Consider the following 23,680-nt stretch of genomic DNA (forward strand, 5'->3'; position numbering starts at 1 on the left):
CGCCTGTGCGCCATCAGCTATATTTCTGAACGAGGATAGTGAGCGCAGCTCGTCGGAATCTTTGCACCCTATCATCACAATCCCCCAACTAAGCTCACCTGTCCGCAAAATCTTGTATTGTTATGCGGTCTTCCTTCAACTTGCGCAAGCGCTTGGTTCCCGGTATGATGACCGTCTTAGTGCGAATGTCTTGTTCTAAAAGCTGTGGCACTTTGTGATTAGGGGCTGGCTTTAGGAAAATGGCGGTGGCCGTGTTTCAAAGGGGAAGAATCGTTATGATCACTATTGAGCTCAATATTTGTCGTAGTGAGGTCATTCTCTTGAGTTGTGTGTGGCAGCCTCAATTGTGACTGCTGGATTTAGGCATTGTCTGTAGGGTAGGGGTTTACAGCCATGGAGACGTTCAAAGGGAGGTCAGTGGCAATGGTTTTGCGAAAGAGAGGTGGCGCTTGGATGCTGAATATTATATCTGATGGTTAAATGAAGAGGATTAAGCAGGCGTACAACCGCAGCCATTAAGACGATAAAGAGAGACGCAAGACGCGATTACCGTGTTGAGCATTGTGGATGTATCTATTTTCCAGAACCATTGAAGACAAACAAAACATGAGAAGAGCAGGAATACGCAAAATATGCAGGGTTGTCGGGGAGTGGGCGTATTATACCTATCTCGAGATGCCATTAGACTTATAGTAAATCTGAAGTTGAAAGATGAGGGCACTATCTATAATGTAACTTCCTTGAGCGTCAACAGTAAAGGGCATTTATTTCAAGCCTTTTGAGTGATTTTCCCTAATTTTAGGGTAGCTGACTAACATTCAGATAATGCATGCTATGACCAACCCTAGAGTTACTTTGTACTTTTGCGTGCCTTCTGCACATCTGATGTTGACACAATTACGGGGACAATGGCAGAGAGCGCTGTTTCAGAAGTTGTGATTTAGATGCATACTCGTTAGTCTTCATTTGATTCATCAACATGTACTGTACTAGCCAAATCCGTGAGTTTTAGCCTTTTGCTCCGAGTCCAGCGACATGTTGATGGCCACACCTGGGAAGAGCATGGTAGCCACCTTTATTCACGTCCGATTCAACTCGAGATCAGAGCTGCAATCTCTCGAAGGCTTAGCGCACGCGGGTTTGATCTGTGGCATGGGTCGGCGCAACACAAGGCGTGGCTGCACACGGGTGCGAGCCGCGAAGAGGCCAGCTCTGCAGCACTGTATCGACCAGACAACTCAGTAGAGCCACTGCCCACTGCTATATCAGGACTGCCCTTCGGTTTTGAATTACTCAACCCGTCTTCCTCGCTTTCATCGCGGCAATAAACTCCTTACTCTTGGAGCTCGGCACCACATAGATCTTCACCAACTCATCCACAATCTCAACATTACTGCCGCTGAGGATCTGCAGGAGCGGCAGCTTCTTGCCCGCCTTGATCAGGCCGCCCGTATATGTATCCATAAAGCAATCCACATTCTTCACTGTGTACTCTTTCTTGGTATCCCACGGAAGCGGGAAAATATACTCTAGATGGTCTTCGATAGAAGTGGCCTCAGGGAACCCCTTGATGAAATCCGACTGCGCGTCCATCGGGTAGAGCAGGACAGTCGGGAACTCAAGCGTGCTCTCTGGTGAAAGTGGGTCAGGCGTGAGTCTGATATTGGCGTCTTCCATCTCGGGCGGCTGGCCGGTCTTGCGGGTGCGGATTTGGCGCGCGCGAAGGGCTGTACTCAAAAGGGTCTTTTCTTTGCGTGCTCGCTCGTCCTCGGCTCTACGCTTCGCGGCTATCCGTTCGAGAGAGGCTTTTCGGTCCGCAATCTTGGACGAGATAGTTTGAAGTGATTTGTTGTTTGGATCCAGGGATAGGCCACGAGTAGCGACATCCTCAGCCTCCGGGATCTTGTCGAGCGCGTATAGCGCCATTGCAGAGCGATAGTAGGCTTTGATGTTTTTGGGATTCAGCTTTAGAACGGCGGCACAGTCGAGGGTCGTTGAACGGTAGTTCTCTACGTGTTGATCGTTAGTCATCCAACACCCACATGACGCCAACATGTTTCTTCAGAAAGAGAGTAAACGTACTCAGCTCCAGATGACACAGCGCCCGATTTATATACGACGCCTCCTCTACCTCCCGCAGGAGCCTCTCCTCCTCTTTCTCATCCTCCGGCTTATCCCACTTCTGCTCCTTTGAGCGCAATACCGCGATCCCCTTTGTATAGTACTCCTTTGCGTCAATCCACCTCTTCTCCCTCGCAGCTTCATTGCCTTGCTCGCGGAAATTCTGCGCAACGTCGCCGCGCGTTCCTTCGTTCTGCAATGCGCGCAGCGCATCTAACATAATATTCTCGCCGTCTATATTGCACGCATCAGCAATCTGCACCTATCTCATGGTCCCTCCCATAATTTGAGATGAGCGAAAGACGTAAACTCACTCTCATCCCCCGCCTTGCTGATATCCGTCATAAACAGCGGCGTCTTGTTCAGAATATCCGCCAACTCATCTGTCGTATGGGACTCCACGGCGGCCATAGCCGGCGGGAGTTTCGGCGCCTGGCCATCTTTCTCGAGTTCCTTCAATCGGTCTTCATTTCCAGGCACGGGGAGCTCGGGGCCTGCGGTGGGCGGGGTGGTTGGTTGCGGCGGGGCGGCGTTGAGGTCGAGCGACTCGTCGAAGTCGTCGGGGAGTTCTTCAATCCGCGGGTGGGCGGACATATTAGGCACCAGTCGCTTTGGTTTGGGTTTCTAGATGCGGGCTCCCGTGACAGTCTTGTATTGTTGCTGTATCTGGCTGGCTAAGGGCTTGGATGATGCCCTTGGGAGAAATTCTGAGACAAACGGTGCAAACAGGCGGAGAGGGTTAGCCCTACAGCTGATATGGAGTATACCGTAGAGGGGCATTTGGAGATGGAAGTAGGCACTATTGCTGGAATGCTCAATTAGTTCATTGTTTGGTGATGAGAGTGTTATTCATTACAGCATAATATTCACTGCACATATGCGGGTTCGTTTGCTAAGCTGCAAGTTGGAATTCTTTGTATCTGCGTAGATATATATCCAGACGTTGAACGGCATCTGAGTCGTTCCAAACATCTCTACAACCTTAGCCTACAATCTATAAGATTCCTACAACCAACAATCTACCAAAGCAAAATGAACCCCTTCACAGAATCCATTCTGCACAAACTTTCTTATCTCTCCTCAGACCAAAAAACGGACTTGATAGACTCCATCGCCAAGAAAATGATAGCCATCATGATCATCATTTCCAGAGAGATTGACCGCGGCAATCTAGACGCCGACAACACTGCGCCCATTCACAATTTCATCCGGACCATTCAGCGCCATGAGCGCGCGCAGCTGCGGAAGCTAGAGCGGAGGGTGGCACGGTACCAGCGCCGAGCGCGACGCTGGCGGGCGGAGCGGCGGCGGATACAGCGCGAGTTTGCGGAGATGGTGCGGGTTTTGCACGAGGCTTGGATGGAGAAGAATCTGAAGGGTTCAAGTCTAAGAACAGAGGCAAAGGCAGAGCGACGGCCAGACTCGGGATCGGGCGACGGTTCATGTGGCGGTTCTGGCGAATCAGAGAACACACAGTAAGAGAGGTCAATTGAGACTAGGCCGTGATATGGGGCCGGTTGTCCCATTACTCGAAGGGGAAGTTCCGAGGTTGTGGTTGAAGTTGAAGTTGACGGGGTCGGGGAGAAATAAAATGCGGATTCTCGGCCGGTATTGGATGTCGTTTGTCGGCATTTGTTTGTCGGCGTTTGCGGGCAGTTCAAGAATTAGCAGGCAAATCGAACTGAATTTTCCATCCTTTTTATTCATAAGATCAGAACATTCTAGGTTCAAACCGTAGTCGATAACCGGGCGAAAGTTGAAGAACCTCGGTTTGACGTTTTTCTTGGCTGTGAATTGATTTTCGGAAGGCCGAGGCTCCACCGTCTCGTCGGAGTGCATGTGTTGGTCGCCATCCTTGAATATACCTTCACCCCTTCATCTTCATCTCTCCTATCTCTTTTCACTCGTACATCCACATCTCTTCTAGACCATACCTTCACCATGAGCAAACCTGGAGACTACGACGCAGTCCGACGCGACATCGCCGCCCAGCTCAAGAAGCCCGGCTACGATGACGGTAGCGCAGGCCCCGTCTTCGTCCGTCTCGCATGGTTCGTCCCTGATACAGAACTTCTATCGTATCCCGACGGTGACCGCTGACAAGCTTTTGATAGGCACTCCTCCGGCACATACGACGCTGCAAGCGATACTGGCGGTTCTAACGGCGCGGGAATGCGCTATGAAGCTGAAGGTGGCGACCCGGCAAACGCCGGTCTCCAACACGGCCGCGCCTTCCTAGAGCCCGTGAAGGAGAAGCACCCTTGGATTACATACAGCGATCTGTGGACGCTTGCAGGCGTCGTCGCAATCGAAGAGATGGGCGGGCCCAAGATTCAGTGGCTACCGGGCCGTACCGACTTTGTCGACGACTCAAAGGTGCCTCCGCGCGGACGATTGCCTGATGGCGCACAGGGCGCCGATCACCTCCGCTTCATCTTCTACCGGATGGGCTTCAACGACCAGGAGATCGTGGCACTGGCGGGCGGACACAACCTAGGACGGTGCCATGCTGATCGCTCAGGGTTCCAGGGCCCGTGGGTGAACAACCCGACGCGGTTCTCGAACCAGTTTTTTAAACTGCTGCTGAATATGGAGTGGAAGCCCAAGACGTTGGAGAATGGTGTTAGTCAGTTTGTGTATATTGATCCGGAGGCGGAGGACCATGAGGAGCCGCTCATGATGCTACCAACAGACGTTGCGTTGAGGGATGACCCTGCGTTCCGGCCCTGGGTGGAACGGTATGCGAAGGACAAGGATCTCTTCTTTGACCACTTCTCGAAGGCGTTTGCCAAGTTGATTGAGTTGGGGATCCAGAGAGATGCGAGCGGCAAGATCACGAATACCGATAACGTCAAGGGTGGCTACCACTCTGCGCCCAAGAAGAGCGATGAGCCGACTGGGCCACCCCGTCCGCATACAGCTCAGCGTGCTGCTAAGCTGTAGGTTGATGCTGGGGTTAATTAGAGTGATTTTGTATATATATGGTTCTCTGCACGGTTTTGTTCTGCTAGATTTAGACGTTAGATGAATAAGAAAGGATAGACAACGTACCTTGGAAGACACTTAACCTGAGACAGGGGCCTTGTGGTGTTTATAAGACTGGGCTAGCTGGCGGTCAGACCACCTCGAAATGCGGGGAAGTTGGGGAAGTCCTCACTCTGGGGAAGGACAATTTAAATAGTGCGCCCGTTATTGGCAGGACAACTAACTAGCCCTGCAGTTAGCAGTAAGCTGCTGGGTCTACTAGATCTTAGTAGCCTGACCCGAGGTAGCAGGTAGCATGCTTAGCGGAGACTCTCAGTACATCTGAAATCGAGGTTAATCTGCATTTCAGGAAAAGACAATTTTACATTGACGCTATGTACAGCAGCGCCAGACAACCAAAGTCTTCAGACTCCAGTATACCGTCAAATCCCTACACAGCATCTCGTACGAACCCTCCTCTCTAAACAAGGGGTTTAGACTCTCGGGCCTCCTTGCGACCCTTCTTGGCCTCGTTAACCCTGGAGTCCTTCATCTCACCAAACTCGGCGGCCAATTTCTCGGCTTTTCTCGGCTCTTCCTGCTGCCTCGGTCCTATATTCTGAGCTTCGTCTGTCTCTCCGTCTCTCGCCGGTTGTTGTAGGAGCCTCCATTAACGCACCGTGATCATGCTTTCGTGGCGCACTTCCGGTTCGGGCGGTAGGGGTACTCGGGAACCCAGTCTTTTGCTTACGGCCGCCAGCCTTTTGCGCTGCCTGCGAGTTCGCACAGACAGAGCAGGTTTTGTCGAACGCTGTATTCACTTGGGGGGATGGGTTTGGGCCTCGGGTTGCATCCTGCGTCGTTCCGCTTGGCCCTGAACCTGATCTTCCGCGATCAATGTCCGACATAATCAGACGTAGCCCGATTAAAAAGTCCCTTGTTGTATGGTATCGGCCTTGGTTCCGAGATCTGATAAAAGCATGGCATCTATGCCCTGTTGAATGCCCTTGCGGCCTCGACTCGGCTCGAATGCTGAGAGCGAACGAATCTGGGACTGCACACTATCAATTGTGCTTCCATAATCACTTCTTCTTCCGCCGTTAGAGTTCCTGTTCACCCAAATGGTGAGAGTGAATTCTTGCCGACGCGAATTTCTTACATTAATGGCAATTCAGGGTCCGAGTGGCTCCAAGAGTGCGGTCGTACAAATCCTGCATAGTGAAGTCCTCTGAATCACTTTCGAGATGAACGATCAGGGGTGCATAGACATAAATTGGTTGTTCGAACTCAATATCTTTCTTGCTCCCCGCTTGAGATTTACCTCGAAGCCACAGGGATTGTTGCTTGCACAACAAACAAAATCTCCATTGTGTCCATTGTGTGCCCGTCCGATGCTCGAAAGATGGTTGTACCTCCGGAATCTGACTTGCTCGAAGGAAGTTTAGAGCGTTCAGTTTTAGCCTCTAGCTCGGCTTCTTCAATTTTGTGCGAGGGTTCTGGCGTAGGTGCTGTAGGTGCTGTAAGTTGATGTAGTTTTGGATTAATCTTCTCTTTGTCCATGCTGGGCGATGAAACCGGTATACGGTGCACGCAAGCTTAACCAATAGTATGTAACAAGAGATGTGAAGTGTAAGAACAGCGTATGAAAGCTCTGGGATATATGAGAGGCCAAACACCTCACCTAGTTAGCGCAAATGTGTAGCACATTATGACTAAGACCACAAAGAATGTCCGCCGCCGAAGAACCAGCATTTGTATACCTATAATCGCACCTCGCTTGTTGAATTGAAAGAAGTGTTGCAAGTGCGGTTACTGATAGTTTTCTTCCAACCACTCAGGCGGAGACTATGGCAAGAATGGACAATGGCAGGCCACAGGTATACACCGCATGGTAGCAGGTTGTGGCGCCCTTGTCCAGGACTGCTTCTTAGTCATTGCTGTATCAATACTGCATCGACCGCGATATTGGCCCCTGACAAAGACACCTACAAAAAGGCAGAATAATATCAGGGAAACCACTGCACAAGTCTCCGGTCAAGCAGGTAAGAGACTCCGGGGTACTATTTTAAACATTCCGTTTGTAGTATCATTATAAACAACTGAAACCAATCTCGGCGAAGTATCAGAAGCAAAGGCGTAGCGAGTCAACGCTCAGAGATGGAGATCGAATGACAGCGAAATATGCAAGACATTCAAGCGCATTGGTAGTTCACAAAAGAGTAGTCAGACCTTGTGCCGAAGATGTTGCTCGGTTCTAGTTTATGTCGGACACAAAATATATTAGTCATTAGTGAATCTAACTAACCTTGACTGTCATACGGTCATGTGATACGCTAACCTGATCTGCTCTAGCAGCTCGTCAAGCGAGCCCTCCAAGCGACCATTCCCGACACGGTTAATCCGATCCCACAACGGGTGAGCAAAGTTGAAGCCGCCAGAGCCCTCGATTTAACCTCTTCTTTCACACCTCTCGCTGTCGACAATCAACTCGCGATCCCGTTCGCGCCCATCGCCCATCATGTGTACGTGCTACATCTGGAATCCCTTTCCTGCTCTATTTGCCCACTCAACTGCTCTGCTCGCTCTGTTCGATTGTTCTGTAAGGATGGGATTTGGTGACTTCGGAGGACGGTTTTCACGAATAGCAGCGGAACAGAACAGAACAGAACAGAACAGACAGCGAGATGATATTGGATTTCACATATCTGCTTATCGAATACCACTCGATGGCAAAGGAAATTAGGCTGACTGTGTTTCTTTTCACAGCGCTCGTGTCCGGCGAGAAGACGAACTTCCAGTACATCCTTCGTCTGCTCAACACCAATGTTGACGGCAAGGAGAAGATCATGTACGCCTTGACCCAGGTCAAGGGTGTCGGTCGCCGTTACTCCAACTTGGTCTGCAAGAAGGCCGATGTTGACCTCAACAAGCGGTATGTAGGCAGCTTTCCTGCAACTCCCTTGGAAGAAACGCACACAGCGCTTCTACCCCATAACAGCCGCAAACCATTCGATATTTGAGAAATAATCCATCTAATGAACTCTTCACAGTGCCGGTGAACTTACCACCGAAGAACTCGAGCGCATTGTCACCATCCTCCAGAACCCCACCCAGTACAAGATCCCCACCTGGTTCCTGAACAGACAGCGCGATATCGTCGACGGCAAGGACTACCAGGTCCTTTCCAACGGTCTCGACAGCAAGTACCGTGAGGATCTCGAGCGCCTCAAGAAGATCCGCTCTCACCGTGGTCTCCGTCACTACTGGGGTCTCCGTGTCCGTGGTCAGCACACCAAGACCACCGGTCGCCGCGGTCGCACCGTCGGTGTCAGCAAGAAGAAGGGATAAGGGCTTGCGCAAATCGTCTCTTACCTTTTCTTTTTTGCTGGGCTTTGTTGCTGGGAATCGGGATGCATGTTGGTGTGTTTTTAACGAAATACCAAGGGTATCTGTGTCGAAAATGGACGCGGCCGGGCCCGGAAAATGAAAAGATTCATACCAATCCAAATGAAAAAATTAGATCAACACGCCATGTGTCGAAAGTAGGCCTGATTTATACCTTCCATGTCAGGAAGATGTCGGCTTATTCAAGGGGCATTTCGATGATTGCCTAATGTAGGTGCAATAGTAGAACCCAATTCGCCACCTTCCGCTTCCTTCAAGTCGATATTGTGGCGCCTTAAGTCCTCGCAAATCCAATGATCGCTATCACATCTTTGCATTCAAGATTGCTATCTTCAATGAGGTCCTTGTTAACATCAATATCTTCAGACGTAGCTATACCAAATATTGTAGGCATCCCGTCTGCCTATTAATGAGACAATCCACTTGGGAGGTCGCCACGGAGTATCAAATTGTCCATGACATAGGGCTTTATTCTAATTATAAATCATTCTTGTAGCTTCAATCACATTCATCTCTCCATACAGCTCGCTAGGCTCATTCCTTGAGTTAGAAGCCGCCGTAATTTTATGTAGATTCCATACCAGTCCCTTTCGGCCAACACCGAGTCAACAGAGAATTGCAATTCTCTATGCGCATTGAAATTATGACTGCTACGTGATGAACTGCAATATTTGAAATGACCCTAATTATGCATCGCCACATCAACACGATATCACGACAGCAATAATGGGAAGATATAAAGACTAGCCGGAATCTGTATATGCAGTGAACAAGAGCGTGAAAGGAAACATCTTCGCATTGAGAAACAGGAAAAGACTATAGCAAGGAAATCATGTTCTTCTAAAGCACTAAAGCAACTCAGAAAATCCGCTGACTTAAGGCGCTTTGGCTCGTCTCATTTAGAACCACTCGCCACCCAACCAGCGGTTGAAGAATTCCAGGGATGCCTCAGGCTGGTCCATGGGAACCATGTGGCCGCCACCATAGAGACGCATGAAGGTGAAGTTGCCATGGGTCTTGACCTGGCCGATCTTCTTGCCAGTGTGCTCGTTGTCGACGATCTTAAGTTCCTCCATGGGAGCTGCGGCGAACTCCTTGTGGCCAGGCCATTCAAGGGCCTCGGTCCAAGCCTTGTTTCCGAGCCAGTTGCAGATGAAATCGGCATCACCAGCATAGATGAGAACAGGTATCTGCTCAAGAATGCCAGGGACAAGGCGGTGGTAAGGTTTCATCCAGTCACCATGGAAGAGGAAGTTGCGATTGATGTCAAAATTGCAAGAGTCGTAACCATCAACCTCGGCACCGACAGCCGCACGGACTTCAGGCTTGTTCAGATATTCGGAGACGTAGCCCATGCCTTTGTAACAAAGGTTACTCTCGTCCTCGCACTTGCCCCGAACGTCGTACACGTTCTGTCCGGTGCGCTGATAAGGAGCAAGGAGGGCGTTGTTACAGTAGATGGAGGCGGGGACACAGACCCAGGCACTCTCACTGTTGTAGCAGGACTCAATCATAGACTGGCATCGACCAAGAGCATTGTCCATGGAGCGGCAGCTGCTCTCATCCAACACAGCAGGATAGCCACCCTCGCCACAGGCCATGGGGCGGTAGTATTCGTATTGGGTGAGACCGTCGGTCAAGCCGTTGCCGATTAAGACGGACTTCAGGTTGATGTTGCGCTTCTGGTGAGAGAGAATCTCAGACGTGAAAACAGGAATGTAGTGGCCGGCATAGGATTCTCCAGCGATGTGGAAGTCCTGCTCGGCATACTCAGGAAATTGCTTGAAGAACAGAGTAAGCAGGGCGTAGACGTCCTTTCCAGCAGCGACAGTATCGCTGACAGCACTGCCGCTGTAAGAGTAACCAACGTTGACGGGTTGGTCCAAGAAGATAACGGAAGCGTTGGAGTTCCACGCATAAGGGTTGTAGACCGGCTTGATGTTCTCATCAATACTGCTGGGCCCGAGCTCCATGAAGAGTCCAGTGAGAGACGAACAGCCAGGGCCACCGTTCAACCACAGAACAACAGGGTCGTTTTTGGGATCGTTTCGTGACTCAAAGAACCCTTCAGATTGTTAGTACATCACTCTTTCAATCACGACAATAACGAACTTACAATAAAACAAATGTTTATCATTTTCATTGTCATCCAGATACCCCGTGTATTGCTTGACATCGGGGTCGATGCCAAGGGAAGAGGGATCTGTCTTCTTGATCCTAAGATCATAGGCCTCAAGCTTACCCTCAATCTCCCTCTCCTTCTCGCCATTCTCTCCTGTCACCCAGACGCTTTGGACATCAGCACCACGGACAATATGGTCCCAGTGCGAGTCAGGACGACGTGTGTGCTTCTTCGGCAGAGAAAAGACAGGGTTGTGGTCCAAGTCTTGGGGGAAAGCATTGGCAACCTCCTCCCAGAGATCACGAGCCTCATCAGAAAGAGACTTAAGCTGCTCCTGGAGAGCTTCGAGCGGCTTATTTACCTTCAACAAATTCTCGTGCATAGCGTCTTGTACGGCATTCCCGAAGTCCTGGAGACCGCCGAGCACTTGCTGGGCTGGTGTAGCGGCAGTGGCCGCACCAACCAGCAGTGTAGCTGGGAGAACTCTCATATTGATGGCAGTAGGATAGAACGAAACAGAATAGATTTCGAATGAAATGGTTGAAGCGTAAAAGTGCCGAGAAGATGGTACCTAGGTCGTACCCAGGCAGTGGAGGACCTTCGTAGGCAGGGAGCTTATCAGCAACAGGGCAAAACAAAAGGTATAGCCGAAGATGCCAACGGAGAAGACAAGACTTACAATAAATCCTAAGGTGTACCCTGAGAGAAGTAGCTAGATGACCCAGCTACGTACTGACGAGATACAAGATGAGGAGAAAGAAGATGCGGATGAGGAGAGATGGGGATGGGCGACCCAGGTGAGGAGACCCGGGCGGTGGCAGGCCCCAAGCGATGACGCTGATAGCAACCTTGGAAGGCCGCCAATCAAATGGGGGCATAGTGCCTCCACAGATAGATAGTCACGAGACTGAGTCAGGCTGAGTCATCTGCGGGATGGGTCCCGTACCATGTGACGTCGGTTATCGATACTGGCACGAATTTATTATCCTCAGCACGAAAAGTTATTATTTATTGTCTCACTCTGTCGCACGCATCCTGTCATACCTAATTCACAACGGATAGATCCTGGGAATCCGGACACCCGCAAGATGCCGATCAATCAACCCTCGAACCAGATAAAATTCACAAACGTGTCCATCGTGCGCCTAAAAAAAGGCAAAAAACGCTTCGAACTAGCCTGCTACAAAAACAAACTGTTGGAATATCGTTCTGGCGCCGAAAAAGATCTCGACAATGTCCTTCAAGTCCCCACGATCTTCCTTTCTGTCTCCAAAGCACAGACCGCGCCCGCTGCCGAATTAACAAAGGCCTTTGGCCCTGACACGCCTGCCGACGAAATCCGCCAGGAAATTTTACGAAAAGGCGAAGTGCAAGTGGGGGAGCGCGAGCGGAAAGAAATCGCGGAGCGAATTGAGAAGGAGGTCCTTGATATCGTTTCAGGTCGGCTGATTGATCCGACGACGAAGAGGGTTTATACGCCGGGGATGATTTCGAAGGCACTGGATCAGTTGACAGCGGCGAGTGGGCAGATGCAGCAGCAGCAATCAGCAGCGCAGACTGGAGAAAATGGAGCGGGCGATGAGGACGCCGCAGCATCAAGGCAACCGAAGAAACCTTTATGGACGGGTGTGAACCCAAACAAGTCGGCCAAGAGTCTGGCGCTTGAGGCGATGAAGGCGTTGATAGCGTGGCAGCCTATTCCGGTTATGAGAGCGCGGATGCGGCTTCGAGTAACCTGTCCCGCGTCGCTGCTAAAGCAGAGTGTTAAGTCCGCGGCACCGGCTGGGTCAAATAACAAGGAGAAGGAATCTCAAAGCGGTGGTGGTGGTTCAAAGAACAAGAAAGGTGGAAAGGGAAAGAAATCGGCTCGCCGCGGTGACGACACTGACTCCGAGGGTGAGAGTGCGCCTGTCCAGTCGAAGGGCCCGAGCAACGTCAAGGATAAGATCCTGAGTTTTATAGAATCCATTGAGTCACAGGAGATCGCTAGCGATGAATGGGAGGTGGTTGGTTTTGCAGAGCCTGGTGCATTCAAAGGACTGAACGAGTTTGTTGGCAATGAGACTCGGGGACGGGGACGGGTGGAAGTTTTGGATATGGCAGTTACTTATGAGGATTAAATACGATATGAATGTTACGGTACGGATGGATGAACTCGATAGCGACGATTGACGATAGAATTATTCATGGCCGGCATCAACTACAAAATACCTATGTATATAACTCTCGATGCACAACTTATATTAATACCCCACCAGAACTACCAGTAAACCATCCAGCAGGCTAAACAAAGTTCCAAAAAGTTCCAGCCAACGCCAAACACCCGGCCAATTTACCATTGATATAAACGCTAAAGCAAAAGGGTTAACAGTATGGAAAGAACCTCAGCCCGAAATAAGCAGCACAACATCCTTACCAATCCCCAATTGCCTAGCAACCCTAACAGTCTCTAGAACTGCATGTGATGTAGCCAGACCAGGCACAATCCCCTCGCTCTCACACAATATCCTCAATCCCCTTACAGCTTCTTCGCTCGACGCCGTAACCGTCTCTAGCCGCCCGAGATCCTTCCAATGAGCCAATTCAGGGCCTGCGCAAGGGAAATTCAAATCTGGAGATATAGAGTGCGACGGCAAAATCTGGCCATTCTCGTCTTGCAATAGAAGAGTCTTACAACCGTACATTACGCCCGGCGAGCCGTGGGTTAGTGGTGCCGCATCCGCTGCTTCAACGGCAATGAGGCGGACGGCTGGGTCGGAAATGAAAGGCGCAAACATGCCTAGGGCTGCGGCACCGGAAGAGGATACAAGGGCCGATGGTCTGAAGTTGTTCTTTCCACGTCCCCTGCCCGGTAGTTCTGAGCTGCAAATCTTGATCTCCTGGCCGAGTAGCGATTGGAAGGTGCGGGTGATGGCTGGGAGGGGATGGGGGCCGACGGTGCCACTACTGATATGGTATGTCGAATTGAGGCGAGTCAACGAGTAGCGAAGGGCTTCGTTGGTGGCAGCTCGGAGGGTGCCGCTGCCATCGTCACTGATTGTGCATTGAACGCTGACAACAGTCGCGCCGAGCTGTTTCATTTCCTCAACGGCGTCCGGTTGTGCGGCGATATCAGAGGCCCCCATGAGGATTGTACATTTCATATTCATGCGCGCACACATGGTAGCACAGAAGAGACCATGCCCTGCAAATCCACATTCCATGGAAATCTCTGTCTTTCCAATATGTTGGGCGAAAAGAATCTGGCCGACGATGTTGCGGGTTTGATAGCTGCCGAAAGGGTTGAGGTCATCGCGCTTAAGCCAGATGTTCGCCCCGCCGACTGCCTTCGTCAAGCTATGGGCTAAATGAAGAGGACTAGGACGGAGGAAGGGGTTGGCAGAGAACTCTGTCCAGAATCGGTTGTCAGAGAGGACGCTGTGGAATACGCTAGGAAGATCGAGGAGGAGGTTCATCTGCAGCTCTGGAGCGAATTGACCGCCGAACCTTCCAAAGCGTGCAGGCATATCAACAGCCGGAATGTCGACATGATGTTTAGACCATAGAGGCCTTTGCAGGAGATCCCCGAGGTTCAAGTTGAAGCTGTCGTTGAGCGGCTTGAGGTATTTCTCTTCAGACACACGGGGAAGAGCTTGTCTGCCCTTCTTGCTCTGTCTCCATCGACTTGAGTAAGGCTCATATCGAGGGCGGAAGTGAGACTTGACAGATACGAGCATATTGAAGGGTTGCGAAATTCAAGCAGTGTATATCTTGATGGAGTAATGGCAAGTATATGATCAAAGAAGTGTACTCGCTCTAGCGCAAAAGGTATGATATACCAAGCTGAATACTTCCCTGGTTCCCAGAGGCCTTATAAACCTCGTTCCCGGCTCATTTTTCCTTGTCTTCGGCGAACAACGCAACATTCGAGCTCATCGTCTTCGCACCTCAGTGGCTTTCTGAGCTCAGCATGAACCTAAATGCCCACCCCTCTTGCCTCGCCAGTACGCCACTCCCTCTCTGTAGATCATAAAGGACATAGTACAGGCAATCCTATTGCTCAGCTGCAGTTCCCGGGCCTCAACCTGAGAAACTAGCGCACCAACAAGGTTCGGGAGTGCCTCATTCGTCCCTTGGGAACAGAAGCCGGAGATCGGAAGGTGAGGAGAGCAACGGATTTGCACTATATCCGATGACCAAAGCGCTCACTAGTCTGAAGATCGAGGATCAATTGACTTCGGCATATTTGGCACGGTCCTGTTGTTATGAAGTTCCTTAGCGCCATAGCACCCTATCCAGGTGCTCAGGCTAAAAGAACCATAGTCCATGTTGTCGATCCGACGCACGAAGATCGTGGGGGCTGCACAATCGATGGTACATGACGAAGAAAGACTCGTTATCTGTGCTCTCTCAAGGTTACTGCATGATATCTTTGAGGGGGCATTGAGTTGCCGAACTCTGGCAATAAACTGGTAACCACTAACCCCCAACTTTGGTGGCACGACTCTATATTGTGCATCATGGGTTGCCCTGCCTCCTTCGGAGATTCTGCAGAGTATTGCCGACTCGTGAAGCTTGGATAGAGTCGAGACCACGGGCTTGACCAAGAGCATGGCACGAGCCACCCAACAAAGGTAGTGTGAAAAAAAAGGAAAACTGAAGATTAGGACGTAATAAAGTTACTGAAAACAAGGAAACCGTCCAAAAGACCAAAGTACCGAGTACAATGCCCTGGAGGTTGGTGGATAAGACGAAGCTCAGAAGACGATCCGAAAAAAAAGCAAAATGGTACCATTGAACAGATGGCTCAAACCATCCCCTTCAAGATTCATTATTAGTGAAGCCACGGATACGGTTCCAAATCTTCAAGCCTGCAGATATAGATAGGCCCGGGTATGCAGAGAGTATGGAAATGGATTCCAGGGCACTTCTCGTCGATTACTCGCTACCAAAAGACACGCTGCAGCATGCGAGCACGATATTGCTTCTTCTGCAATCCGTAACTGGAGGCTCCTAGGAAATGATCTTCATCTGCCTGGGATATCCATTCCGGGAAAGCTGTCGATGCACGATCTCGGTGCCATGCGGTTGGGTCAGCTTCAAGATTGGGACCCGCAAAGAAAGAAGTACCTGTAGTATGTGATTCATGCAATGCAGGCATGAAGACCAGCTTCCTGAAACTGGTGGTGCTCTCGGGGTCTAGGCCATAAGATATGCACGAAGATCTTAAAGGATCAACGCAGCCTTACCTAGGCCAGAACGTCCCCTAACCGGCTCAAGGTGGATGAGATTGGACGTTGAGTCTGATCATCCAATTAAGAGTATGGAGTAGAGAGTCGACAAAAGGACGTATCACCCAGTTTCTTTCGCAGTCAGGGAGAGAACATTCCAACCCAGTAACGATGGCTATTGTATGCCTAATCACATGCGAACAGCTAGCTCCCTTCACGAAGCTAAAGCCTGAAGCTTACAGTACTTCGCCCAATATTGGTGTCTCCGCGTTCATTGTCCACTACAACCCTCTTAGCTCGAAGCATCACGTCTCATTAATACACTATAACCTCGGTGGCGATTTGATTTGCTGCATAGTATTGCCCGCCAAACTGGTGTAGCGACCTGGAGTTTCCTTCTGAAATGGTTCGCGATGGCGTCTGCAGTGTGAAGCCGATATTCCCAGGACCGAGTAAGCGTTGGCAACCTAAATCTGAAGGACCGGAGATTCCGTCAATGACTTCCTTACCTGCTCCAAGGCAGTAACAATTCGATGAATCCATGCGTGAGATCTCGGTGGTGCTAGTGTTGGTGTTTGGATGAGGACGGTACTGGTGGAGAATGTGAGAGCTGGAGTCTTCTCTGACTAGAGACAATAGGCCTGAGGCCTATTCCGAGAATCCGAGCCCGTGCGAAGTCAGTTGGACGCTTCTAGCACGGATACTTTTAAACCGACAATCTAATTCCCAAATGAGATGTTAGAGAGTTTCAAGTCTCTTCGACAATAGTGTCTGGTTACAATTGGTGAATGATCCAGGATATGCGTTTCATGGCAGCCTGTGCCTAGTGGCGCCTACTGAAACAGATCCCGAATCTCAAACACTGCTATAACTCTTGCAAGAAATCCTAGTGGGAACTTGCCCAGCTTTTAGAACTGCATGTATACACTTTCTTTAATCGGCTTAGCGCATTGTCGCACTGATGTTTCCAGTTGGTTTTTTATTATCGTCTAACCAATCAGCCACAGTACAGGATACCTCGGCCCCCAGCTATGCTCTGATCTAGCTGGCTCGGATAATTCTATTCGTAAGCGTTCATAAAATCTCAGTTTCAACGCTGAATGCAAACTCGCTGCAAGAACGGACGAAGAAAGCACGAAAGAAAGAAAGTAACCACAAGCGCTGCTTGGATGTCGGTTGTTTCCTCGAAACATTGGACGTTGAGCACGACGCCAGGCACCGATTACTGCTGTCGGAAATCCTTCCCACCGACTAAAGGTTAGTCCTTTTAAGAGGGTGAAGAATAAATCATTGGACTAGGTCGAGATGGTGGCCGTGACGGGCATAAAGGTCTTCTCAGAAGGGGGTGTCAAAATGGCAAGGTAAATCTATGAACAGATCTGTACAGCGTTCAACGCTTGTGATAGATCGCTGGGGGCGAATGGTGTGGGTGTTCCCTTCCCTGGAAGAGTCGGCGTGGCGCCCGATCGTACAACTGGCGAGGTGCTGCGGATTGGCGCTTTGGCCTTAGTCGCCGAGTCGTCGTCGAGAGGGTCGAGGAAGAGCGTCATTGTTGAGTCGCTGAAGCTTTCTGGATCAACGGCGGTGGTGGAAGACAAGGATGCAGTAGCCTGTCGATCTTGGATGAATTCGTCATGGTAGGCCGCCGGGGTCGCTGGTGATTGGTTAGCACATTGGACTCAACAGAAGCCTTGAGATACATGATCAGGCCACAAGAGGCTTCGACCGAATCGGCACAAACCTTCATTAGAAAAGTCCACCCCAGGTATCCTGGGCCGGGCCTGGCCTAGAGCCCCGTCGGTAACTTCCCGAGAGGGAGGATAGTCCGGCAGGGTGGTGCAAGGTGAGAGGCACAGATCGGGGGAGCGTGGACGACCTTGTTGGGCTTTCTCGAATGACCACGCAGCCAGTCGTTTCTGGTGATCCTTATCGAACGGGCCCTTGAACTTTGATGGGGGAATCTCGCCACGTCTGTAGTACACGATCTTGATCCCCGAATCGGACGGTTTACATCGGTTCCTCCCCAGCAGCTTCCGTAATTTCTCTCGGACACTCATTTTTGCGAAATTGATCACGACTGAGGAAGGGGACGGCAGGGACGGTTCAGCAATTCGGTTCGGAGTCGAGGAGCGTCCTCGTTGAGCTGTACGTCACAGCGGCGGAGACCCTCCCAGCAAGGGGATTGGGACAGACGATGTGCGAGCACAGACGACAATCGAGGATCCGAGAAGACCTTAGTACCATCGTTCGCAGAGGACATGGACCCAGTGGTGGTAGGGCGGAGGAGGAGTGGAAGTTGAGGTAAAGAGAGGGAAGGTGGAAAGAAGACGGAGAGAACACCAAGGAAAGAAGCGCAATCTAGCAGACCGGGTCGAGCCCAGAGGAATCTGTTGATTTGTGCAATAATCGGTATTATTATCGAATATTCACCCCCACACCGATCAATAAATAGTATGGAATGATTGGGATCAGACTCAATCAGTGAAAGCGAGGCTGGGTCTGTTGGGGATTAATTATACAAGCCAATGGAGCTGCCCCCGATGGAGAATATGGGGAACAAGGTCGAGACTGTGATTGGCATCCAGCATTTACATCCGACTTAACACCGTTTAACCCGCCGCCCACATTTGACCTGATCAAAACTGTATGGAGTAAAACTGTCAGAGACTTATCGTCGTCACCCTCGCTGATCGGGAACCCGCGATGGCCCGGCTGAAACCGGTGAAGGCAAACCTGGGAGCCTGCTGCAAGATTCATGCACTCCAAGGCCAGAGCCAGGTCAGCAAAAAGCCACATCTGTCTGCATTGCGACGTGGAGAGAAAGACTTCAGATTCCAAGATTCAAATGCCTCTCAATGGCATCCTAGAGATCTTGGATACTACAATCTCAGCAAATTAAAGCGGCGCTGCTGGGTTACATCAAAATCCACAGGAACAGCCACTTCGCTTCTCCAGAGTCTAACCGTGGTCGCACTCATTAGGGCTGCCAACCTACTCTACACAGTCCGGTGCCTGGCAAAGCCCCTTTTGGCCGGAATTGGCAACCAAGTATCGTCATCACTATCATCAGCATCATCATTCTTGCTGCCTTCGATGGATTTTGGAGATGCAGCGAATGTTTCCAGAAGGGCAGCTAAGCCTCTCGATCGACGAGCCACCGTAACCCCTCCTCCAGTCGAAAGAAGGGGAGCCGTCGCACGCCGTCGCTCTTGGCGAGGCTAAAGAGCGAGGCTAGTGGTCGCAAATGACCGATTGTCACCAGGAACGATGGACCGATAGAGTAGATGGCAGATGACAGATGGTCAAAGCATCTCAAGGTTCGAAGAACCCCCTTCTTCGTCCTTTAGCCGGGCCCTACAACGTGTTCTAAGATACCGTCTTCCAAAGTAAGCGTATTTGCCACAATGTGGCAATAACACCAGGTCCAAAGGTAAGTCCAATGGTAGAATGGGAAGCCAGGTGTCGCTCCACCGTCCGGCACGCTTGTTCCGTGAGAGACCGACTCACGCCTAAAGCCACCGACTTCACTATCGTCACCGTCATTTTCATTGTTCTCTTCTGGGACTCGGTTTCATTAATGACGTATTATTTTGTTTCCAGATGCTAAAGGGCTGGAGCCTAGCCCACCATCGGCATTTTTTCTTAAGATCCGACTGGTTGCGGTAGGAATTTGAAAGGTTTCGATAAACACGGTGGACTTGATGCACCGCAATATGTGGGAACTAAAAGACGCTTATAAGGCGCGAATTGGTGAATGGTCACTTCAGCAATGGAGAATAGGTAACTTTACCGAGTTTATACAGCTAGTATACGTACCCGCAAATTACTCAGAGTAGGTGTCTGGACTATAGACTGGTTCTTATGAGAACGGCACTTGTGTGGCACTTGTGTTGGTCCAAAATATATTCTGAAGCATAAAACTGAAGGCACGAAAAACCGCTATACTAATCTCAAGTAGAAAACGGATTTGGTACTTGCCATTGTGCAGGCCCATATTCGGCGTCTTTGTTTTGGTCTCTATTTAAAAGAGTATGTCATAGTTTTATTCTTTACCGCCAGATATAGCTGAAGCCGTTGTTCGATATAGGAGTGATGTCATTGGAATGACAGGTCCATACTGCTAATGAGCGAAAGAACAACAATATCGCTTAGAATACTGCCAATTAGATGGTCGCCGCCCCTATATCTCAAGGTATCGACTATGTCATCGCTTTATGTATCTCCAGCGCTTTGTATCTTGTAGTCTGGTGGTCCACGGGCCAGATGCTGGTCTATCTCAACCGGAGTGGCTTGACTGGGGCGAGCTAGCACTGCAAGCTGCAAGAAATCATGGCTAAATTAAGATTCTGGAGTAAATAATCTATCTGCATCTAGCTATGCAGAAGACATTAGTCGATACTCAAGAATAAGGAACATAAGTAGCAAACAAACAAGCTGCGAGTCCAGATACTCAGGCTGATTGTTCACTATGGCTCCAATTATGGAGGCACGCGACCGATCGCCGGAAACAAGGCGCGGGCGCAGCTAGGTGCTTTATGGGCAGGACAAAGAGAACGCATCCGTCGCACTTTGGAGGGAACGGCGTCTGAAAGCAGGAGAATCAGAATATTAGGACTCGTGTCTCCTCAGTCTCTCATCTGCCGATTCTCACTCTTCCTGGAATGAGCAATGCTCCTGAACACGACAGCCAGAAGTGCTCTCTTTGCATGGATTATGCAACTTGCTCGACCTACGTTGCAAAGCAAAAACAAAACAACTAATCTCGTGATTGTCGCGCCGGCAGTGTCAGACTCAGACCAACCTAGGCACGTACTGTAGAGGCCAGCTTGCAACGTCCGGATTAACGTTCGCCGAGTGGGTTGCCCTTTTGGGGAGTCGGAAAGAACCAGATCAGACTTCAGTCCCATACCAGCCCGCCCCTAACTTCAGTCCACCTGCCTTCCAACAATTCGCTCTCTGGCACACCGACGTGCGCGCTTTTATCATCAACACACCACTATCTTTTGCAGTAAGTGCAACGCCTGACTTTGCTTCTGAGCGATCACGTCGTCCTGTTTGTCGCTTTGTGGCCCGTGACTAACCCACTTCCCGCACAACCAGTCTCATTGACTATCCATCATCACAATGGCCAAGAAGGGAGGCAAAGGAAAGAAGGGAAAGAAGAGCGGCTCTACCGCTACTGCTGCTGCCGCGACCAACAAGGCCGCCGAGCCTGTGGCTGCTGCGTAAGTCACACCTGTGTACAATATTTTAATTTCGCGCGAACTTCGTTGTTTGTGTGTTTGCGTCATCGCAGTCGTCGCGCCGGAATTGAAATTGGCTGATTTTGGATTTTTGCTTTTTTCTTTGCAGCGTTCCCGACACGTCCGTTGAAGAGAACGTCGCAAAGAGCGAAACCGAAGTTGAGCAAGCTCCTACAGAAACGGCTGAGGCGCCCATTTCCACCCTTGCTACCGCTACCCCGGAGACCACCACCGAGACCGCTGCTCCTGCGCCAGAAGCCCCACCGATTGCTGCCGCCGCCGCTGAGAACAAAGACGAAGTTCCAGTCCCCGCCGCGAAAGATGCTCCGATAGAGGAGGCGGTGGAAGCGGTACCGAAAACTGAGGCAAAGGAGGATGAGGTGAAAGAGACTGGTATGGGAGAGCTCGCAAGCCCCAGGCTGTTCTTGTTACACGACTTACTGACACCTGCTCTGTAGCAGTCGCGCCCGAGACAACGGCTGAAGAACCTAAGGTGACGACCGAGACCGAGACTGAGACCGCGACTGCTCCGCTCACCAATCCCGAAATTGTTGCTGCGACAACTACCCTCCCCGAAAGACTCAAGGAGTCGGAGAGCCACGAGGAAACGAACGCCAAGAGACCTCTGGAAACTCCCATTTTCACTGAGAAGGAGCATAAGCCCGCGAAAATCGCAAAATTCGAAGACGAATCTGTGGCCGAACCTACAGCAGCCGAAACACCAGTCCAAAGCGAGAACGTTGGCAATGCAACTGACTTGCCGAGCGAAGCAGGCAAGGTGCCGCCACAGATGGTGCCTGGTCTTGGTGCGCACCCGGCCGATAAGCCATTGGCGGACTTCGAAACTCCTGGGCTTTCCGTCGTAAGCAGCAACGTTGTTAACAACAAGGAGGCTACTCCCGCGTTTGAGACCCCGGAGAAGCCTAAAGCTGCGGAGGCTATTGCTACCTCCGAACTTCCTACTGCCCAGAAAGAGACAATTCCTTCTGACGCGAAGGCTCCAGAACCTGCCAAGAGTCAGGACGCACCGGCCGAGGAAAAGCCTCTGACTACCACTCACAAAACTACTACTGTTTATTCTACCACCGAGAACGCCAAGGAGGAAGCGAAGACTCTCCCCAAGACGGATGAGCCTGCGGTCACTCAGCCCACAGCTGCAGCTGTGGCTGTAGGCGCCGGCACCTCGGAGGCACCCGCCACGGTAGAAGAGCCCAAGGAGACGCCATCGGCCCAGAAGGAGCCATCTGTAGTCGACAAGACTACCGCTGATGCCACAACAGGCCCTGCTGCCACTGTTGGTACTACTGGCGAGGAAGAATCCAAGACAGTCCCCTCAGCCCAGCAGGAGCCTGCAGTGTCAAAGCCCACAGCGGCCGCTGCAGCTGCAACCGCTGCGCCGACTGTGGATAACAAGCAGAAGGTTGAGGAACCTTCCAAGTCCAAGCTGGAGACCCCTGAAGTGACCAAGCCCCCGGCTGCCGTCACACCACCGGAAAAGGCCCATGCGGCACCTGTTGTCAGCGAAGCCACTGGGGCCACCTCTAGCGCTGCTGACAAGCCGGCTGCTTCCACCCAGACTCAACCTGAGAAGCCTTCGGGACTCAGCGAGAGCGCAGCTGCGGCGCGTGCTGCGACCCAGAAGTCGCAACAGGCCAAGGCTCAGCCACAAACTGCTGACAAAGCGCAATCGGATGGCGCCGCGAAGCCCGAAGAGAGCAAAACCACCACGGAGCAAACCCCTGCTGCTCAACCGGAGACCTCTAAGGCCGACAAGCGAAAGAGCGGCTTCTTTGGTTGGCTCAAGCGCAAGGTTAAGGGAACCTGAGCTGCTACAACTATCTAATTCCTTTTTTCTAGTATTCTTATTCTGTTTTTGGTTTGTTATTTCAGATTGCTCCATCCACCCGGTTTGTCGAGTGGACGGTGTATTGGGAGGGTGTTTGGCGGGGAACTGGGAGGATTCGAGCCCCGCATTTGCTGATACCCGATTACGCCGCGAGGTGAAAGTGCTGCAACAAAAGAAATAATGGTGATCAAGTCTAGACCCAACTGTATGATATGATGGATAATGGCACTTGCTCCTGTTCGTTGGATTAACGCGTTGAGAGTCTTTACCTGTCTGTACTGGACTTTTCGCTCTTTAAGATATCAATGTTACGAGCTTCAGATCTATATTACTATTCCACAAAGTATTTTTCCAGATTAAAGCGACCGCCACATCATCATCGCTTCACCGTCTCTGATCTGCTCTCCACTTGGCTCCATGTTGCGGAGTCTTCATAGTACATAACCTGCTCTATCTCCCAGCTATCCCAGTTGACCAAACTTCCAATGACCATACTATTGCTGCCTCCTCGTGGGTCCTGGTTCCGTGCTATTTTTTGCGAACCCACCACACCAGCCAAGCTTTCTCTAAGCTTTCTTCCCAGCTATTCGCTGGCCGGGCTCAACTGCCATAATGTTACCTCTATTGCGGGGATACCCGGCTGAAACAATAATTATTCAGCCTGTTTCCAGCTGAAGGCCACGCACGAGGTTCCAAGGGCGATTTGTTAGCTGCTTGGCTCGGACTGCCCCTCCGTGTCGTCTAAACTTATGATGCGGCACCAGGGGTA

At 50.9% G+C, this 23,680-nt stretch overlaps 12 protein-coding genes across 12 annotated transcripts; 7 read left to right on the top strand and 5 right to left on the bottom strand.

Annotated features, from left to right (window-relative positions):
- Positions 1-973: 973 nt before the first annotated feature.
- On the bottom strand, positions 974-2,760 carry BDW70DRAFT_107378 (HSP70/90 family co-chaperone CNS1). The gene is made up of 3 exons (XM_073734432.1): positions 2,436-2,760; positions 2,083-2,355; positions 974-2,009 (listed from the first exon to the last, which is right to left on the bottom strand). The coding sequence occupies exons 1-3, from the start codon at positions 2,713-2,715 to the stop codon at positions 1,294-1,296; spliced, it is 1,269 nt and encodes a 422-aa protein (XP_073592370.1). The 5' UTR covers positions 2,716-2,760; the 3' UTR covers positions 974-1,293.
- Positions 2,761-3,153: 393 nt separating this feature from the next.
- On the top strand, positions 3,154-3,600 carry BDW70DRAFT_163409 (uncharacterized protein; the record flags this gene model as incomplete). Its single annotated transcript, XM_073741300.1, has 1 exon — positions 3,154-3,600. The coding sequence occupies one exon, from the start codon at positions 3,154-3,156 to the stop codon at positions 3,598-3,600; it is 447 nt and encodes a 148-aa protein (XP_073592371.1).
- A 462-nt stretch (positions 3,601-4,062) lies between these two features.
- On the top strand, positions 4,063-5,064 carry BDW70DRAFT_153228 (peroxidase; the record flags this gene model as incomplete). The annotated part of the gene is made up of 2 exons (XM_073739593.1): positions 4,063-4,172; positions 4,236-5,064. The coding sequence occupies 2 exons, from the start codon at positions 4,063-4,065 to the stop codon at positions 5,062-5,064; spliced, it is 939 nt and encodes a 312-aa protein (XP_073592372.1).
- A 2,497-nt stretch (positions 5,065-7,561) lies between these two features.
- Positions 7,562-8,612, top strand: BDW70DRAFT_143088 (40S ribosomal protein uS13). The gene is made up of 3 exons (XM_073738054.1): positions 7,562-7,607; positions 7,852-8,017; positions 8,136-8,612. The coding sequence occupies exons 1-3, from the start codon at positions 7,604-7,606 to the stop codon at positions 8,431-8,433; spliced, it is 468 nt and encodes a 155-aa protein (XP_073592373.1). The 5' UTR covers positions 7,562-7,603; the 3' UTR covers positions 8,434-8,612.
- Positions 8,613-9,187: 575 nt separating this feature from the next.
- On the bottom strand, positions 9,188-11,423 carry cp3 (carboxypeptidase C PRC1). Its single transcript, XM_073734433.1, has 2 exons — positions 10,607-11,423; positions 9,188-10,555 (listed from the first exon to the last, which is right to left on the bottom strand). The coding sequence occupies exons 1-2, from the start codon at positions 11,100-11,102 to the stop codon at positions 9,390-9,392; spliced, it is 1,662 nt and encodes a 553-aa protein (XP_073592374.1). The 5' UTR covers positions 11,103-11,423; the 3' UTR covers positions 9,188-9,389.
- Positions 11,424-11,454: 31 nt separating this feature from the next.
- On the top strand, positions 11,455-12,864 carry BDW70DRAFT_143091 (guanine nucleotide exchange factor SDO1). The gene is made up of 2 exons (XM_073738055.1): positions 11,455-11,580; positions 11,657-12,864. Exon 2 carries the CDS (start codon positions 11,701-11,703, stop codon positions 12,730-12,732), a length of 1,032 nt encoding a protein of 343 aa, XP_073592375.1. The 5' UTR covers positions 11,455-11,580; positions 11,657-11,700; the 3' UTR covers positions 12,733-12,864.
- A 2-nt stretch (positions 12,865-12,866) lies between these two features.
- Positions 12,867-14,328, bottom strand: BDW70DRAFT_171173 (tryptophan synthase; the record flags this gene model as incomplete). The annotated part of the gene is made up of 1 exon (XM_073743149.1): positions 12,867-14,328. The coding sequence occupies one exon, from the start codon at positions 14,326-14,328 to the stop codon at positions 12,997-12,999; it is 1,332 nt and encodes a 443-aa protein (XP_073592376.1). The 3' UTR covers positions 12,867-12,996.
- A 2,425-nt stretch (positions 14,329-16,753) lies between these two features.
- BDW70DRAFT_107469 (uncharacterized protein) lies at positions 16,754-17,102 on the bottom strand. Its single transcript, XM_073734436.1, has one exon. The coding sequence runs from the start codon at positions 17,013-17,015 to the stop codon at positions 16,812-16,814; it is 204 nt and encodes a 67-aa protein (XP_073592377.1). The 5' UTR covers positions 17,016-17,102; the 3' UTR covers positions 16,754-16,811.
- Positions 17,103-18,202, bottom strand: BDW70DRAFT_107468 (uncharacterized protein). The gene is made up of 2 exons (XM_073734435.1): positions 17,564-18,202; positions 17,103-17,476 (listed from the first exon to the last, which is right to left on the bottom strand). The coding sequence occupies exons 1-2, from the start codon at positions 17,877-17,879 to the stop codon at positions 17,190-17,192; spliced, it is 603 nt and encodes a 200-aa protein (XP_073592378.1). The 5' UTR covers positions 17,880-18,202; the 3' UTR covers positions 17,103-17,189.
- Positions 18,203-19,209, top strand: BDW70DRAFT_107465 (uncharacterized protein). The gene is made up of 2 exons (XM_073734434.1): positions 18,203-19,139; positions 19,194-19,209. Exon 1 carries the CDS (start codon positions 18,526-18,528, stop codon positions 19,042-19,044), a length of 519 nt encoding a protein of 172 aa, XP_073592379.1. The 5' UTR covers positions 18,203-18,525; the 3' UTR covers positions 19,045-19,139; positions 19,194-19,209.
- Positions 19,210-19,258: 49 nt separating this feature from the next.
- Positions 19,259-19,635, top strand: BDW70DRAFT_143097 (uncharacterized protein; the record flags this gene model as incomplete). Its single annotated transcript, XM_073738056.1, has 1 exon — positions 19,259-19,635. One exon carries the CDS (start codon positions 19,262-19,264, stop codon positions 19,427-19,429), a length of 168 nt encoding a protein of 55 aa, XP_073592380.1. The 3' UTR covers positions 19,430-19,635.
- Positions 19,636-20,946: 1,311 nt separating this feature from the next.
- BDW70DRAFT_171175 (uncharacterized protein) lies at positions 20,947-23,216 on the top strand (the record flags this gene model as incomplete). The annotated part of the gene is made up of 3 exons (XM_073743150.1): positions 20,947-21,047; positions 21,175-21,458; positions 21,524-23,216. The coding sequence occupies 3 exons, from the start codon at positions 20,947-20,949 to the stop codon at positions 22,888-22,890; spliced, it is 1,752 nt and encodes a 583-aa protein (XP_073592381.1). The 3' UTR covers positions 22,891-23,216.
- Positions 23,217-23,680: the final 464 nt, after the last annotated feature.

The sequence above is a fragment of the Aspergillus foveolatus genome (assembly GCF_047715535.1).
Source record: "Aspergillus foveolatus strain CBS 279.81 unplaced genomic scaffold BDW70scaffold_69, whole genome shotgun sequence".
Lineage (NCBI taxonomy): Eukaryota > Fungi > Ascomycota > Eurotiomycetes > Eurotiales > Aspergillaceae > Aspergillus > Aspergillus foveolatus.

What these genes read in the sequence shown, in the direction of transcription:
- BDW70DRAFT_107378 (XM_073734432.1), bottom strand. Translation starts at nt 2,715, where the DNA reads ATGTCCGCCCACCCGCGGATTGAAGAACTCCCCGACGACTTCGACGAG. An exon ending in CAGCAAGGCGGGGGATGAGA is followed by an intron (nt 2,356 to 2,435) that starts GTGAGTTTACGT and finishes CGTGCAATATAG; the next exon opens with ACGGCGAGAATATTATGTTA. An exon ending in GCTGTGTCATCTGGAGCTGA is followed by an intron (nt 2,010 to 2,082) that starts GTACGTTTACTC and finishes ATCAACACGTAG; the next exon opens with AGAACTACCGTTCAACGACC.
- BDW70DRAFT_143088 (XM_073738054.1), top strand. An exon ending in GATGTTGACCTCAACAAGCG is followed by an intron (nt 8,018 to 8,135) that starts GTATGTAGGCAG and finishes AACTCTTCACAG; the next exon opens with TGCCGGTGAACTTACCACCG.
- cp3 (XM_073734433.1), bottom strand. Translation starts at nt 11,102, where the DNA reads ATGAGAGTTCTCCCAGCTACACTGCTGGTTGGTGCGGCCACTGCCGCT. An exon ending in TGATAAACATTTGTTTTATT is followed by an intron (nt 10,556 to 10,606) that starts GTAAGTTCGTTA and finishes AACAATCTGAAG; the next exon opens with GGTTCTTTGAGTCACGAAAC.
- BDW70DRAFT_143091 (XM_073738055.1), top strand. Translation starts at nt 11,701, where the DNA reads ATGCCGATCAATCAACCCTCGAACCAGATAAAATTCACAAACGTGTCC.
- BDW70DRAFT_107469 (XM_073734436.1), bottom strand. Translation starts at nt 17,015, where the DNA reads ATGTTTCGAGGAAACAACCGACATCCAAGCAGCGCTTGTGGTTACTTT.
- BDW70DRAFT_107468 (XM_073734435.1), bottom strand. Translation starts at nt 17,879, where the DNA reads ATGAGTGTCCGAGAGAAATTACGGAAGCTGCTGGGGAGGAACCGATGT. An exon ending in GGTGGACTTTTCTAATGAAG is followed by an intron (nt 17,477 to 17,563) that starts GTTTGTGCCGAT and finishes ACCAATCACCAG; the next exon opens with CGACCCCGGCGGCCTACCAT.
- BDW70DRAFT_107465 (XM_073734434.1), top strand. Translation starts at nt 18,526, where the DNA reads ATGGCCCGGCTGAAACCGGTGAAGGCAAACCTGGGAGCCTGCTGCAAG.